The 16,530-nt window shown below is 50.3% G+C and overlaps 5 protein-coding genes across 5 annotated transcripts; 1 reads left to right on the forward strand and 4 right to left on the reverse strand.

The window, feature by feature from the left end:
- Nucleotides 1-636: 636 nt before the first annotated feature.
- On the reverse strand, nt 637-1,321 carry N7481_013137 (uncharacterized protein; the record flags this gene model as incomplete). The annotated part of the gene is made up of 2 exons (XM_057272356.1): nt 637-888; nt 1,121-1,321. Coding segments are annotated over 2 exons (453 nt in total), but the record flags the coding sequence as incomplete, so codon positions are not given.
- Nucleotides 1,322-4,526: 3,205 nt separating this feature from the next.
- On the reverse strand, nt 4,527-6,057 carry N7481_013138 (uncharacterized protein; the record flags this gene model as incomplete). Its single annotated transcript, XM_057272357.1, has 3 exons — nt 4,527-4,635; nt 4,864-5,950; nt 6,018-6,057. The coding sequence occupies 3 exons, from the start codon at nt 6,055-6,057 to the stop codon at nt 4,527-4,529; spliced, it is 1,236 nt and encodes a 411-aa protein (XP_057116545.1).
- Nucleotides 6,058-9,251: 3,194 nt separating this feature from the next.
- N7481_013139 (uncharacterized protein) lies at nt 9,252-9,639 on the reverse strand (the record flags this gene model as incomplete). Its single annotated transcript, XM_057272358.1, has 2 exons — nt 9,252-9,457; nt 9,525-9,639. The coding sequence occupies 2 exons, from the start codon at nt 9,637-9,639 to the stop codon at nt 9,252-9,254; spliced, it is 321 nt and encodes a 106-aa protein (XP_057116546.1).
- A 2,962-nt stretch (nt 9,640-12,601) lies between these two features.
- On the reverse strand, nt 12,602-14,105 carry N7481_013140 (uncharacterized protein; the record flags this gene model as incomplete). The annotated part of the gene is made up of 3 exons (XM_057272359.1): nt 12,602-12,812; nt 12,922-13,420; nt 13,505-14,105. 3 exons carry the CDS (start codon nt 14,103-14,105, stop codon nt 12,602-12,604), a joined length of 1,311 nt encoding a protein of 436 aa, XP_057116547.1.
- A 666-nt stretch (nt 14,106-14,771) lies between these two features.
- On the forward strand, nt 14,772-16,103 carry lap1 (putative aminopeptidase; the record flags this gene model as incomplete). Its single annotated transcript, XM_057272360.1, has 3 exons — nt 14,772-14,960; nt 15,051-15,797; nt 15,870-16,103. 3 exons carry the CDS (start codon nt 14,772-14,774, stop codon nt 16,101-16,103), a joined length of 1,170 nt encoding a protein of 389 aa, XP_057116548.1.
- Nucleotides 16,104-16,530: the final 427 nt, after the last annotated feature.

A 16,530-nucleotide genomic window follows, 5' to 3' on the forward strand; every position in this document is an offset into this window, starting at 1 on the left:
GAAAGCGCCGTTCCTGGAGCTGCTGAAAGGGTTGGGTATCACGATGGCTGTTGACGGGTCACACAGAGACCAATTCCCAAGTAAAAGGTAGTGACGGATCTTCAAAAGCAGTATTGACGGATAGTCACTCCGAAAAAAGTGCAGTTCTCGAAATCCCGTACACTTCCCTGCACCTTGTTCTGAGCCACCTCATCCCACGCGGCAACACGGTTAAGGCACCCCTACAACGTGTTTGAAAGTATGTGCTGTCAAGATTTCACCGGCCGGGGAGAATGAAGTGTGCGTTCCGGATCTTCGAGGAGGAAGGCGAGTGGACGACGATGTGACGCGGAAGGTATGTAGAGCAGTGCGTGGATGGATATTTTTTTCCTGCAGACGCAGAAATAACAAATGAGAGCAACAGCAAGGACGTGTGAGTTGAGTTGCAGTGGGTCCGCGAGAGGGAGACACATGCAGAAAAAGAGATAGAGAAAGACAGAAAAAAGGAGATAACACTTCCCTCTTTTACGCTTCCCTTTCTTTTTCATATCCACTCCACGTGCACATGCAGGTGAAGAGGGAATAAAACACAGAAAAATAAAGAAGATTGCCACCCACACAAAAGAAAATAGTTAATCCATATAGAGATAGAGAGTATCAGACTCCGCCAGCACCACGGCCATAGCCTGTGGTCTGTCGCGAATCAATCTGACCCGGATAGATGGTCGAGGCACGCGGCTGTTGATTGAGGAGCTTCAGGGCGACTTCGGCAGCATCCTCTTTGGCATTGTTGATGTACTGACCATCATACCAGTAGCGGGCGGAAAAGTTCTGGGCATTGATGCTGACGGTGCTTGACCAAGCGGTACGACCTCCTACATTTCCGACGCAAGGGCAATTAGTATCCCGCTGTCAAGCTCCGGACTAAAAGTCGGTGTACACGGTTCTTTCTGCAGCTCCACACCTGCAATTCGGAGACACACAGCGTGTTGTAGGCAAGGCAAGGCAAGGCAAGGCAAGGCAAGGCGCGTGAACTGGAAGAAAAGCACGGGGAATGGAAACAGGGTATTTTTAGGAGGGGTAAAAAGACGGTGGAGGGTAAAGGGTGTGAAGGAGAAAAATAGCGGAATCGGGTAGGTACCTCGTCGATCGGAGACAATGTTAAAGACCGGAGTTGGTAGCTTTGTGCGTCTACAGTGCTCTTCGTAATGTCAGTGAAAGATTTCGAGGGGGGATTGAGGAGGGTTGCAAAACGTCTAGCGTGACAATCGTGCCCCAATGGCTTGCTTACCTGAAAGCTGATCTTGCCAACTAGGCCGGCTTGCGGCGGTGCTTCCTTGAGGGCTATTGGGCAGTGACATTGTCGGTCGTGAAAAAGGTAAATTTCTGAGTAATTGAATGGTTTTTCTGGGGCTCAATTGCGAAACAGAGTAAAGGTAGAAAAGGTTGTCGATAGGGTGTGATGTGGCAACGTTGGCGTGTGGGGGAGAGAAGAAACTTTTGGGACGAGTTGAAGGGAAAAAGGCTCCGGGGCAATCAAGTGAATATAAAGTAGAAGAAGAATTCACTAGATCTCAATGGATTCAGAAAACTTGCGTGACCCTTTTTAAAGTCACGAACGGTGATTAACATGGGAAGCGGGGAGTCCTATATACAGTGGGCCATATCGTCAAGGACCCGAAGAAAAATATTATTATTAAAAAATTATGAAAATAGAAAATCCCCCAAAAAATAAAAACCAAAAAAGACCTAAAAAGACCAAACAGCAAGAAACCGTTCTCGGGAGGGGAGGGGGGTCATGATGAAATTTTTTTTTCTCTGTACTATTTCTCCTGGCGGGGACAAGCAGACGGAGCCTAACGTCTTGTCTGAACCCAATGGACGACCAAAATGGACGAGCTTATGCAGGCAAGTGGACAGACCCAGCGTCAGCAAAATTCCCCCTCCCTTCCTGCCTGATCCGCCAGTGAAGGATGGGTGCGGGAGATATGCGGATCATTCGTGAGGCTGCAAGCTGGAACGGCCCGGCGCACGCCGACCAGAGCAAAAAAACCTTTGAAGAAACGCTAGATGGGGTAGAGCCGTAAGGGCTAAGGGGTGGCGGTTGAAGGTCCCACTATCGAACCTCCCAGATGTGACAGGCACAACTTTTCCACTAGGCAAGGGGAAGCGAAAATACAATTAGAACATCTCTTTCTTTTTGGCACCCGGGGAGAGCTTCCGAAGAATATTGATTAATGCAAGTAATAATCATACAAAATGTCCCTTTTCCCCCCTCTCTTCTCCCATCCCCCCTTAAATTAATATCGGCGCATAAAGCGAGAAAAAAAAAGAAATTAAAAATACAAAATAACGTCGGGGCCACTAGGGTCGCGGATTAGATGGAAAAAAGAACAACTCACAATGCTCCACGTCGATAACTGAGGAGCGCCCTGGCCCTGCCTCATCCACCAGGCATATCAACCGCTAGTGCGCATAGACTCGAACCAAATCGGCGGGACCCCTTCCAGAATAAACCTCAAGGTATGAATTGCATGCGTGGCCGAGACAGGAACGTCGTCTACGTTGTGAGTGATGAGATGGATGGTTGCCCAAATTGCCCAAAAGTGGAGCTACTGGGGAGGGCGTCATAGCTCCGACCCTAGACACGACGAGGGCCGATGCCCAAAAGTACTTGATGCGACGACAAAAAATAGTATTATCAAAGCATCACCAACGAAATCGAACGGCTCGGGTTGGGCTGCTAGGTAGGGAAAAAAAAGAAAAGAGTTGAGAGGAAGAGGCCAGCGTGCCAGCACATCAAGTCCAAGTGGATGAGATCATAATTGTCCCAAAAGCTATATTGCACATTCCTATCCGAGGTTCTACGTTGACCCTGGTCAACTTCCTGCAGTGTCGACAATAACTGAGACTACAGATAGTAATTTCAGATGGATCGTTCATCGCTGCCTGTGATTGTGGTTGGAGTAACTTACCCCGACCATGCTCGGACAGGCCGGGCCGAACTGCAGGAACTCATACTGGGATTTGAATACTCATCTGGATGAGTTCGAGGCTTGTCAATAAACAACAATGGTCTTCAGTACGATGCATGAGATATTGCCCGCATGGCTCAGGAACTACATACCTCTCCGCCCTGGCCCTACACACTGTATCTTCGCCTCATACTCGAGCTAAACGCCTCATGGTTTCGCGTAAAGCTCGCTTCATGAAGCCCAGGGGGAAATGACAAATGAATGAATCTCAATCGAACGAAACTGGCGTGATTCGCCGCCTTGTTCATTGGGTATTCATGCATTTGCATTCATTCTTGTTCCATGGATCCATGGTTCTCATCAATGCATGCGGCTTAACCGATGGAAAAGGCGGGCAAAAGCTATAGCCACGGGGATGTCTATGCTCATGTCCATGCCCTACCGAAGCCGGGGCCGGGGTTGGGGCCGGGTTGGGGCTGGGCTAGGAAGATCTGGGCCTCAGCCGTAAGCGCCTTGGGCCCCGCACTGGATTAAGGCAGCAAGGCATGATCTAAGTGGTTCTTGGGCCCAATAGAAAATTATTTTAAAAGATATTAAATCTAAAAAGATTCATTCGTAGCCAATCAATTTGTATCTCCGTCATGACTGGCATATAGAGATGTGTTATTCTTCACTGTGACACCCGCTAGCGGGGTTCATGCTCAGGTTCATGCTCGTGCTGATAGTGTCGATCGGCATTCCTAACCTTTTAGTCTGCCCTACCAAAATACTAGTACAGGATAGTTTAACCCATGAATAGAGTCGGTGTGTACTCCATTATGAGTGGGTATCTTCCGTACATTGCACGCGATGCAAATACCGGGAAGATGAATAGGAAGCTCGTAGAATGAAGCAGCGGTCAGATCGTTGAATAGTGAAATATGCATCGACAACATAGCAACGCAGGACGAGGTAACCATGTACACGCAGGTCCTTGAATGAAGCTGAAAAGAAGCAAAGAAGACAACAGAGTAGTTAGAAGCAAAAAGCAAGTACTCGCAGATACGCTGTGTAGATACCCATATCCTGTCCAATCCTCGAATGCAAATGAAACGCCAAACCGCCCCCGAGCCTCAGAAGCTTTCGTGTCCAATCGTTCAGCTCGGACAACGTCGGGTAGATCGCCGATGTGCGCTCAACCCAGCATGAACACACGCCACATAAGTGGAGAGCTTCCAAATATAACACAAACTAGCCAGCAATGATGGTAACAGAAAACGGAGGCTAAAAAGGAAGCAAGAAAATAAAAATAAAAAGCTGTAAAGTTCATCGCCAGGTCATAAATCATGGGCATCGGCACAATCCATGCATCCAGAACAGGCGAAGGAAATGCAAGATGCAGGTGATTCTCCACGCCAACGCATGGGTCTCATGATGTTCTCCTCAAATATGATCCTCTTCTCGAGTTGTCCTCTCGGGTCACAGATACTAGTCTCCGCGGAACCAAGGTACCCTTGTCATGGCAACTAAGCAGAACCCCTCCGTTGAAGTACCTCGCCGATCAATCTGCGTGGGCCCATGAGTTCGAGCCCTCTAGTCAAGGAGCGTGCGGGGGAGGGACCATGTAGGTCGATGCTCTTGGTGCCAGCGACGGCGTATGCAATCATCCACGAGAGCCACTAGTCCTGTCGCGACAATCACACTAATCACCGTTAGTCTTGCTCGTCTATGCACGCAAGTAACGAAACACGCAATAAGGGAAATGAAGCAAAAGCAAAAAGCAAAAATTATGAGGAAAAGAGGAAGGAGAAGGACGAAAGGTGACAACAAATCATCAAACTAACTCATGCCAGGGCAGGGCAGCAAACCGCCCAACGCATGAGCGCCTCGCAAACGCAGATCAAAACAGAAAAAAGGGGAGCGGACTTACTCGGCAACATCAGGCATTCTCTCATAAATCGAAGAATCGTTAATCCACATCGAACAAGGCGGCACCCAACCACCCTTACTCTCCTCCTCAACAGCCTCAAGTGGTGTCATGATTTCCGGAACCATATGTGCAATCGTCTTCGACGAACGCATATCAACAAGATAGTATGAAACTTCCCGAAGATCTCCTTCTCTCCTGTATTCCCGGCGCCACTGATACTTCGTCGACCAGTACTCATATTCGTATTTCTTCGTCGCGCCCGTCCCACGCCGTCTAAGCTCGACATGCGCGTAATTAGAGAATTCCAACAGAATCGTCTCGGTAAGTGGTGGTTGTCCTCCACGACCATGCCCATGCCCATTCTCCACGCCATGGTCATAACCGGGATCGTCCAGATCAAATGAATCCATCCCAGCCTCGTACCCCGAATCCTGCCGCTTCAAATCTTGGGGCGAGTTTGCCGAGTGATGACCTCCGTTCGAGCTCGAGCCGGGACGGAGACTGGCGAGGACACTACTCAGCGAGCGACGACGACGCTGGTGATCGGCGTGGTGTGAGACGGCTTCTTTGCGCGCGGAGTGGCATACCTCGCGGCCAGAATCGCGACAATATCTGCGGAAGGAAAACTTGCGCGAGAAGAGGTCGTACATGCGCAGATGAAAGAGGATGACGTCCTGCTGATAGCCGGCGCGACAAGGCACAACCGTGTCGACGCGCAGATTCATATTTCCATCTATCGTTGCGTCGTCATGGCGAATGAGTAGTCTTCTTGAAGAAGGGAAGAGGCCTGCGAAGGAGGAGGGCGTTGAGGCTAGGGCATCTGTTGGGAAATTTTCTTGTCTGTCGTCGACTTCGTAAAGTTGTTCTTCTGTTTTGATTTGTTGCTGTTGCTGTTGTTCTGCTTCTTCTTGGAGCTCTGCTGTTGAGCGGGTCGTGGAGGCATATGTTGATACTGAGGCGTTGGGGGGTGGGTTCATGGTCATGGCCGTCGTGTTGTTCTTTTGGTTCGATGAGTCGAACTTCGATTTCATCTTCGTCGAATGCGGGCCAGTCTGTTTTAGCTCGATCCTTTGGTGTTGGTCTGTCGCTGATTATTGTAGGTACAGTGCTTTTTGAATGATCCGAGGCATCGGTTTCTGTGGAGCTGCAACTACCTCCATTTCCGGGTGCTTGTGATGACTTGTACGAACCCATCTTAGGAACCGGCATAAGATTTGGGGAAAGTATATGTCGAAAGCTGGAAAAAATAAGGGATGGGAAGAATTTTGGTGAGTGGTTCTGTCGTATGCTTTTCTTCTGTTCAGCCTTGTGGAGAAGGAAGGTATCAAGTCGATATATGTGAGTTAATAGAGTTGAGCTGAGTTCACGAGATCGGAAAGTAAGATATCCAACAGTGTGGATAAAATAGTAATAGGAACAGATTTTGAAAGTGTAGTGAAATGAAGTAGCCAAGTCAAATTCCCATGACGCAGTGTGAAAGTGGCCCTAAATCATCCGGCATGAAGGAGAATAGAAGGAGCAAGCATCCGACAAGGGATCAACCCAAATCTCGAGAATCTCCCGATCAAATCTTCGGCTCCGCACTTTTACCGCGTGCCCCTGCGTAGTAAATTTCTGTTCTCACCACGCAATTTCCGAACGCACCAGGGGTATATCGGAGAGATTAGGCCGGGGTAGGGTCCGATCGAGAATCATATGATGGGGCGTCGGCAGCCAGGGTTCGAGGGAATTCCCGCTTTCAGATTGTAGAGGTACAAGAAGAATAATACTCAAGGTATTTCTGGAAGAGAGAATGGTGGTATTGGCACAGGTGATAGTGATATCAGAGAGAAATAAAATCAGGGATTCCCAAAATTTGCTATAATCCAGGAGGGAAGGGGGGTGTTCGTTTGGTGATTCCCAGGCGTTCGTTTTGTTCCCCAAGGAGGGGTTAGGTTAGGTTAGGTCGTTGGGCAAACTCCCAAGAATGGGAGAGGGAAAATAAAAGTGGAGAGTGAACAACAAAATAGAGGGGCAGTGCCCAAAACCCCTAGACGAAGAAAAGAAAAACCAAGAGATAGAGCAAAATTCCGAAGCCAAAGCTAGGGAGGGGTGAAGCAAGAGAAGAAAAAGAAAAGAAATGCACCGAGTAAAATGAGAAATGGTGCGAATCGGACTGGCACAGGCGCCGTGCTGCTGGCTCAGGGTGTAATTAGAATTAAAAGCAGTCGAGAATGTAGGTATGAATGTAAATAGAACTTGAGATGGGAAAATGCTAGGTCGTACTCCGTCATCGATTCGATGGGAGCAGCAAAGTCTCAGCTGTAGCTAGCAGCAGTCGAGTCTAATAAAATCAAATTCAACCTGGAATACGATTTCAACTGCCTCGCCAAGCTCACGAAACAAAACGGAACAGTCAAATGGTGAGGCGTGCAGCTCCGTTTCAATGCTATCCACCCACCAACAGCAGCAGCATTTAATCTCCCATTCCCCCTTCCACGGGGAAAGCCATCGGCATAGAGTTCACACAGCCGTCGTACAACACAGAGCTTCAGGCCGCGACCCGGCCAAACCATCGAATCAGGTAGGTACCACCTCCTCCTCCACCTTCTAAGCCCCTCGCCTTATCCAGTAGGTCCTACAAACGGAGAACAAGTATCTAGTGACAAGCTAGAGGCTTAGGTGAGCCCTTCTATCACGTCTCAAACACGGACGAACCACACCACCCAGATACAGGACATACTTATGGCACTGTAGCCTCGGATGTAGAAGTGAGGAGCGTGATGTGTTCTGCACGTCCGTGTCGAACGGCCATTCGTCGCCAAACCACCAGCCCACAGACCCACCAACCCACCCACCTGGTGCAACTTCCATCTAGTAAAATGGGATTGCGACCCCCCCCTCCAATCCGTGACACCGGTCTGACTGGCCAGAGTGGGGCGAGGGGCTGCATAGAAGAGTCTGGCCATGGGGGCTTGTGCGCTCTAGCTTCGACTATCACGGTCACGGTCGCGGGTGATATAGGACTTGGGCCTGGTGAGAAACGATGTCATTGTGTTCAGGTCATGGCTTTAGGTCTGATCGCCATTGTCGCCAGAGCCAAGGACATTCAGCGATCTTGATATCGGTACCAGCCCTGGAGTAGTATAGCTATTGTTTGTCGTTGGGGGGTCCCGAGTCTGTACATTCGAGTTGTCTTCACTTCAATCAGATATATATGTTTCACTCTGGAGGTTCAATCAACGTCATAATGGAGACAGTGGGGGGGGCGGACCGATCCGGTTCCAATCTTCTGTTCTGCGCCCTCGCAGTTTTTATTTAGTACTACATTATCAGGGCTGGACATACTGCAAGTACTGCAATTGGAACTGGAACCCAACGGAGTAAAGTCATCCGGTTTGTCATGCCCATACTAAAACTAGTATAACATGGGTTCCAAGGTTATAATACACCGCGTGCCTGGCCCATCCATGCGGTTCTGGCAGGGGGCTCAGTTCGCATGATGCGAATGCGACCGCGAACACTCGGGTGGAGACGCAACGGGCCCTGACAACGCATCGTGAAGTGTTTGAGGATCGAGTGTTTTCCTCTACCACATAGTACGTCATAGAAGTTGAATTAAGATGTATAAGGGGAAAGACGATGTGATGCTGATCCAATCCGATCCGATCCGATCTAACCTTGACATCAGAGCTAGCTTCAAACATTGCAAGGTGGCTGGGGCCTGGCTCGACTCGGAGTTTCCCACTGTGCGATCTTGCTGATTATTGATTATTGATTTAAGATCCAACCTGAAGGGACTACTAGTAAGTTGTAGCCATTGGCTTCTATAGAAACTAGTAGTAAAGCTCAAGAATACACCGGTACTAGAGTGGTGACAATATTCCTACTAGTTATCGCCAGATAAAGATTACTAACTATAGACCAAGGTAGTACCAAAGTAAGAACTATTTCGCTAGGCCAAATTATTCATGTTGATGATGGAATAGTTACAGGTGGTACATCCTCGCGTGAGAAGACCATGGCTTTTCATAATTCTATATTCAGTACACCGCGCACTAGAGGGCTAAATCTGATGCAAGAGAGAGAGAGTTGCATTGTACCCTGCTTGCCAGCTCCGTAAAGGGCTTTTCCAGAGTCGCCGATGACCGCCAAAACTTCGCCGCTGAGGTGTTGTATACATGAATTGCCTTCAAAATTGCCTTCCAAGCTCCCCACTCCCCAGTAGCCCATAATTTGTCTTCCCACCCGTTTTCAGTCCAGTTGCCCACATAAAAGCCACCATTTGTATTGACATTGCTGCACGCTGCGCTGTCACTGCCGATGAGTGCTCCTCCTCCTTTCCCTTGTGCGGTTCGCGCGGCGGTAGAGGCCCTGCTGGCTGCCGGACATCGGTTTCTCAGTATTGGCTACTCATCGGGGTCTTGTAGTGTTCGGGGACGGGGCGGGTGTGGCGTGAACGGGGTCTCTGTGGCCTCGGTTCGATTCTTCGGGGGTTTCGTCGTAGCAGCTTTCATCAGCATTTCAAGTCGGTGAAACGCGTGGTTACCCAGGTTATACTGGTAGGCTAGGCTTCCCGTGAAGTCGGAATGGAGATCAAGAGAGGAGGGGGAGGCTCGGTTGGAGTGCGAAAAAGTTGTCGTTTGCGCGATATCACCAATTGCTTGTTAGTTGCTCTACACCATCGCTAGGAAGAGACGTTGTATCATTTAACACGCCGCTGTAGATTGCTGTCTCTTGGCAGCCCTCCTCTTCGCTGTATGATTCGACATCAGATTCGATCTCTGGAGCGGGCATGGGGGACTGAAGCCGTGCCGCTGAGTGCCTGTTCGAGGTCCTTTGATGCCGATTGCAGGTCTCGCTACGCCAATTGCCGGAGATATTATTACAGCGGACAGAGAAGGATAGTATATGCGGCGGTCTCGTTGGCTTGCACACGGACAGAGAGGTGAATCCAAATCCGACATCCCCATGATTTGGTGTATACTGTCATGAGGGAAATCGTCCAAACCCTGGCGAACTACCGCACACACCGTATAGAGACAATGAAAGGAAACAGGGCATCAATCCCACTTCCGGCCGTAATTATTCATATTTACACTTGCCTCGCACTTCATACAGTTGAGGCGTGGCGCCGCAGAGGCACTAAGGCATCCCAGCCGCCAAGTGGGTCGTCCTTCCGTCTGTAGATAGCTTCAAATATCACCAACTTCCGTTCTTCCCATATTTTCATCAATTCCTTCCCCTAGTAAGTCAGAAACCTAAATTAAGCATTCCTACTACTGACACTACTCGTACTACCAATTTGTTTCCTGAAATCCTTATAGATTGCAGTAAATGTGTCCAAGTCCGCGTCCAAATCCAACCGGATGCCGGAACATTCACTGAGAGAACCACGTCGTCGCCATTTTAGGAAAGTGCGAAGGGCCGCTGCTGTCTTGGGGATCGGTGACTCACACCTTCCCCTCTCTCCTCCGCCCTCTTCCTTTTCCTCTCTCTCCTTCTTCTCCCTCTCTCTCTCTCTCTCTCTCTCCTCCAAGCAACTCACTCCCATGCACCAAAATTGGCAGGCACGATGTTGAGGGCTTCTCTGGTACGTCTCTTTCTTCCATTCTACGGTCGTTGAATCGAGAGCTTCGATATCGAGTCATCTCTCGAGTCTTCGAACTGATTCCAGCAACCGGCCTTCCTCTCACTTTCATCCCCATCCCAATCATCGTCGAGACTTCCCAATACTGACCACTTTGTACAGGTTCCGCACAGAGACAAAGGAAAATAGATTCCGGACTGAGCCCCTTGGGTGCAAAATGTCGACTTGTACCATTTCCTGGGTGAAAACCGCGTCGTTCAGGATCCACCATGCCACGCTTCGGCAAGATGCAGTGACAACGCCAACTACGCAACGTCCTGATAAAACATCTACTTTGGTGATTTCCCCGGCGTATGGAGTCTATCATGCATGGTGCGTAGTTCAGTAACTCGGGCATGCCCGAGTCTGGACTAAACATTGGCATGGACCCCACGTCTCTGTGGTCTGCCCGTTTGACCAGCTTTTCCTTGATCGCCCCTGCGACCCAAATCGTTCGGGCCTTCAAACCCACTTTTTTGAACTTCCGGTGCTGCGACCTAGTCGCCGGCCTCCATCAAACCATTCTTTGAACCCACTCCCGCCCCTTTGACCTCTATCTCTTGGGTGGGAGCCAGCAGTATTGCATGAGCCTCTTCGTGGCACTGCTGACTAGTAATTCGTTGATTCGAATGAAGCCAGTCAAGCACATTCCCTCCAAGTTAGATCTCTTCCAATGTCATTTCAGTTTCCAATACCTTGAGCATTTCTTCCTTTCTCTCCTTTCTTCTCGTAATGCACACCATGTATGAAGATCCCGGCCTCTGGCGATGAGGACACTATTCTCCTACAAAGCTCCGAACTTGGGGATCAGTGCCGATTACGCGGAAGGGGGGGGAAATTCGCCTGTGGGACTTGGACTTCTTCGAGCTGTCTTTCATCATAGATCTGCGATTGAGAACTACTGCTAGTACCTTCAAGTTCTGATATGGCGGTCTGTTCATGCACTACTAGTATATACTCCACAATCCACCCGGTCATGGATATCATCGGGCACTGGCAGGTCAAGGACGCGGCTGATGAATTCCTGGACCCATGCATGGTTCTCGAGCTCTTCGATGCCGATGCCATTTCAGTCTGGTACTCCTCGATGCCGATGCCGTTTTGAGTCTAGTAATCTACATCATAGAGCAGGTCTCCGGGGCCCCCTTCGTCACAGTTACACTAGTCAAGGTTAGTTTTGGATTAGCTGCATATGGCGAGGAGGGGGGGGAACAGGGGTTTGTGCGATCTATAGTGTCGACTGTTCGGGCTGAAAGGGACTTGCTTGGACTTGGGGCTGGGTTCGAATAATCTCTAAATACTTCTTGTAGTAGGCGAGATGGCTTGATCATCGCCTGGTTTGAATTAGTGAGATCGGGTCAGATGGGACTGACTTGGCTTGCTCCGATTCGGTTTCTGGATATGCTCTGCCTCCATGGCTTGCTTCGTCTCGGCGATGCTTGGAAACTGCCAGTGCGTTCCCTTTCCAAGGCTTATAGTCTCCAGTTCATCACCAGTCTAAAAGAATTGCTAGAACTCTAAGCGTACTGACGACGTACATATGTCACAGTGCACTGGAATTCCAAGGTAGGAGCTGCAGGCCAAGAACTAGAAACTGTCTGGACTTGGCCGAAATATTCTCATCCACGGTGGTCGTGAAATGACGACATAGTGCAGGGCTGGAATGGGGTATGTACAGTATTCCGGGGAGTTGGGGAATTCCCCAGTCAAGCGAATGGTCTCCGCCTCAAGGGATGAAATGGCTATTCAAGCCGATGACCTGGAATTCTGGCCCGCCGCGATATGTAACTCTTACTAGACACTACCCATCCAATGGAGAACCAAGTAGGACCATGGTTCGCATAGCACGGAGGGCTACTCCAAAGAAACTTTGAAGGAATGGCAGAAGTCAACCTTGGAATCTTCTATATATGCCCTTAGGTCCTTAGGCCCATTTCGGGGACTCAAAATGAAATGCAGACATCTGGTAATTTAACCGCATGAACGAACAGAACAATCAAAGGAAATGTATCTTGCCCTTTGCTTTACAACCGAAATCAAACGTATTAACTCCGCCGCCTCAGCCTATATCCAATCTGGCAGTCTAATAGGCAAGCAGATAAGGTGTGTATGTGTATCTCTACTAGTCATTTAGACCTGCGCATAGAGCGGCCGCGGGAGGTCCTCGCCCAACTGGATCTCATCATCGGCGCGGCAGGTTGGATGATTGACCAGTCCAGCGCGAGTCCCGGGGACCGGCGGACGGAATCCGACATAAGCCTCGCGACGAGCAGGCTCACCCACGGTGACGGACCAGGTGTGCAGGCCATAGTACGAAGCGATAGAATGCACGAGCCAGCGACTTTATACGATGTCAGCCTCAGTGCAAGCTATTAGTCGCAGGGGAGGGGGGAGGATGGAGGGGGTGCGATCTCCCCCGCAGGTAGAATATGAATCTCTGAGAAACTTACCCAAAGCCCGCAGCACGGTCATCAACCAGACTCTCAAAAACCATCTTCTCCCCATCCCGCTCATTATGAAGACTCAACTCATCGCGCAGCCGTTGCAATGCCTCTTTCCGTTCAGGCGAATCGTGCATCTGTCCATTCCGCCCAACGAAAACAATCTCGTCCTCCGAGTCACTGGGTGCATCCTGTAACCCATCACTACGAAGCAGCGTCTGCTTCTCATTCCACTTCCGTATAAAGAGCCGGATATCATCTTCCAGGTCCTGCAGCATGCCTCGCGCCGCACGCGCGTGCTTCAGTCTCAATCGCAACTCCTTCGGCACTCGGTGTTTCTCTTCGACGGGGGCGTTCTTCCGGGCGTGGGTATCTGCCATATGAGCATAGTGCACATCCCACAGCGGGGCGAGGTAGTACGGCATGGGGTCATGGCGGGTGTATGTCGGGCGGATTTCCCAGTCTTTGGACGAGGGCGGTTCAGCCCATGGGTTGTGCAACAGGCGATCTTTGAACACGGTCAGCTTTCAGCTTCTTTGGCCTTTTTGCTTTTTTTCTGGGCTCGGTCATTGGTTTGGGGTATGGTGCATACCGTTCTCCCAGCGCTGGCGCCGACGACTCCCGTCCTTTCCTTTGAGGAGGGCCTCTCGGCTCTTAAAACTGTCTCGGCTCAGTGGTTCGCGACGACGGAAACTGACTGTTGGTGGGCGGGATTCTTCAGAGGCGATCTTCACTCTCGGGGCAGGGGCCGGAGGTTGATCGTCCAGCGGGATGGACAGGGTCGTGGTGGTTCCGCGCAAGGTGGAGCGGGCTGGGGTGGGCGACTGGGATGCGGCATCTGGGGTTGATTCGGAGAGGGAGAGGTCCTGCAGGGAGGAGGCGGCTTGTTCGGTCCATGCGGAGATGGCGAGGGTTTGCTGGGGGGGATAGACTGGCTTGGGAACCCTGCGGGCGGAGTCTTGGATGAATGGCCATTGTGAGGTGGAAGGGATCAGATAAGAATATAGGGGAAGTAAAGATATCACGTAGGAGATATAGATGGGTGTGAGGGGGAAGGGAGTTGAAGTGAGGACCCTCAGTATAAGAGTGAGGCAGTGAGGCGGGCGCACTGCGGAGATAGCCAGATAAAGACGCCAGTCACGTCGGCACGGGATTCGCGCGCGTCGATGATTGGGAGAGTCAAGGTGAGTCATCAACCCTAACCCTTCTTTCCTTTTTGGGAATACGAGGGAAGTGCCTTGGGAGAACCCTGGAAGGATACTGGGGATCCTTACAAGCACGGAATACGGTACTATACACTACGAGCATACATTATGCACTAGACTATACTCGCACTGGCACCATACTCTGTACTCTGTACTCTATACTGCGGCTGTGTCTGTCCCAGGCTCCGCAAGGCTGTGAGTCACTTCCGAACAGCCGGAAAGTGGGTACTCTGTATGTACTGGAACCTCGGGTCTCCGCTTGCCCCCGCGCAGAGAAGATGAATCGAGATGTTGATCATGCATCCAGGGAGGTATGCACCCAAGTAGGTTCTAAATTACTATAGTCAAAATGTGGACAAGTAGCTACTTACCATGTGAAGCTGAGCTCATAAATAAAAACATACCCATCACATACTTAGCATGACTGCCTATTAATAACAACCTGCTAACAGTTAGCGCGGGGTCCAAAATAGGCTTGGCAACCCTGCCAAGGGCGCGTGATTGAGCCTTGATTTGCCTGGCCCAAAACCCTGCGCCTGTTCCTGGCAACCTACAAAACCCGACGCTTCCGCCTGACGAGACCCTTCTCGTATTCCTATATATTTTTCTTTTTTTTTCTCCGATTTCAATTCCTGTGTCGGTTGAACTCCCACCATGAAGTTCCTCTTTGCGCTCAGCGCAACCGCCTCGGTAGCCCTTGCGGCTGTCATTCCCCAACAGGAACCGCTTGCTCAGACAATCCCCTCAATTGTGCAGAATACTCAGACCACCCGGTGGCTGATCGAACTGAGCCCGTACCAAACTCGCTGGGTCACCGAAGAAGAGAAGTGGGCTTTGAAATTGGTATGCTTTATCTCCTCTCATTTCCTCATTTCCTGATTCCCTGTTTCCCTGTTTCCCCGCTTTTCCATATCCCTTGCTAACGGCGATCAGGACGGCGTCAACTTTATCGATGTCACAGACGAGTACAAGGCCGGTGAATATGGAACTCTCCACACCAAGCGCGTCGTCCATTATCCAGGACAGATGAAGCATGAAGAGGAGATCACTCCGTTGGCCACCGACTTGTCCAAATCCAACATGCGAGAGAACCTGGAGCACTTCACCTCCTTCCACACCCGGTATTACAAATCACAGTACGGCATCGAGTCTGCCGAATGGCTCTACGGCCAAGTCTCCGACGTGGTCCACGAGTCTGGCGCCAGCAAGTACGGCGCAACCGTCGAACGCTTCGACCACGCCTGGGGCCAGTTCAGCATCATTGCGCGCATTCCGGGCCAAACCAACAACACCGTCGTTCTGGGTGCTCACCAGGACAGCATCAACCTTTTCCTTCCCTCTCTTCTGGCTGCGCCTGGCGCGGACGATGATGGAAGTGGAACAGTCACTATTCTCGAGACTCTCCGGGCCCTGCTGCGGTCGGAGACTATCTCCCAGGGTCAGGCAGAGAACACGATCGAGTTCCACTGGTACTCTGCGGAAGAAGGTGGTCTACTCGGCTCCCAGGCTGTTTACTCCCGGTATAAGAAGGACCAGCGTAATGTCAAGGCTATGCTGCAGCAAGACATGACCGGCTACGTGCAGGGTACCCTGGATGCTGGACTCGAGGAGTCGGTCGGCGTTATCATCGATTATGTTGACCAGGGACTGACCAACTTCATCAAGAATGTCATTACCACCGTAAGTTTCTTCTCTCTCATTCCGACGCGTATTGCTCCTTTTGTCTGATCATTACTAAATTTCTAACTCCAGTACTGCGATGTCCCCTACGTCGAGACCAAGTGCGGGTACGCCTGCTCCGACCACGCCTCCGCCAGCCGATTCGGCTACCCCTCGGCTTTCGTCATCGAATCTCAGTTCGAGAACTCGGATAAGAAGATCCACACCACCGAGGACAAGATACAATATCTGAGCTTCGACCACATGCTGCAGCACGCGAAAATGAGCTTAGCATTTGCATACGAACTGGCGTTTGCGCCCTTCTGATTCCAATCATGATCCCCTGGATCTTGATTACGATTTTATCTGGCTTTTTCTTTATACTGGCGTTCGGAGAGATATACCTATAGGCATTCATTTTCTTAGCATTGAGACGACTCGGGCAAGGCTTGCCCGACAGTCGGCTGGGGTTGCCAATAAGGTGCACCCTGCTAAATTGACATAACGACTTTTGTGACTTTATCCTTACTCTCGGAAACTATCGACATAATTCATTTAATGCATATTATATCTAATTTTTCCTAACTCGTACTATCTAGTACTAGTGCGGCGCTCCATAACTAACTAGCAGCTACCGGCTCAGTAGATCTGTCAGGGAATTTAGGCTGACCCTCCCGGCGGCCGCCTGTACCTGTAGACTTCCAAGCTTTGTATATAATAAACAATTATACTACTACTGGTATATCCGACCTTC

Source organism: Penicillium waksmanii (assembly GCF_028829765.1).
Source record: "Penicillium waksmanii strain IBT 27052 chromosome Unknown utg000010l:1.0-3698451.0:1.0-3701458.0, whole genome shotgun sequence".
Taxonomy (NCBI): Eukaryota; Fungi; Ascomycota; class Eurotiomycetes; order Eurotiales; family Aspergillaceae; genus Penicillium; species Penicillium waksmanii.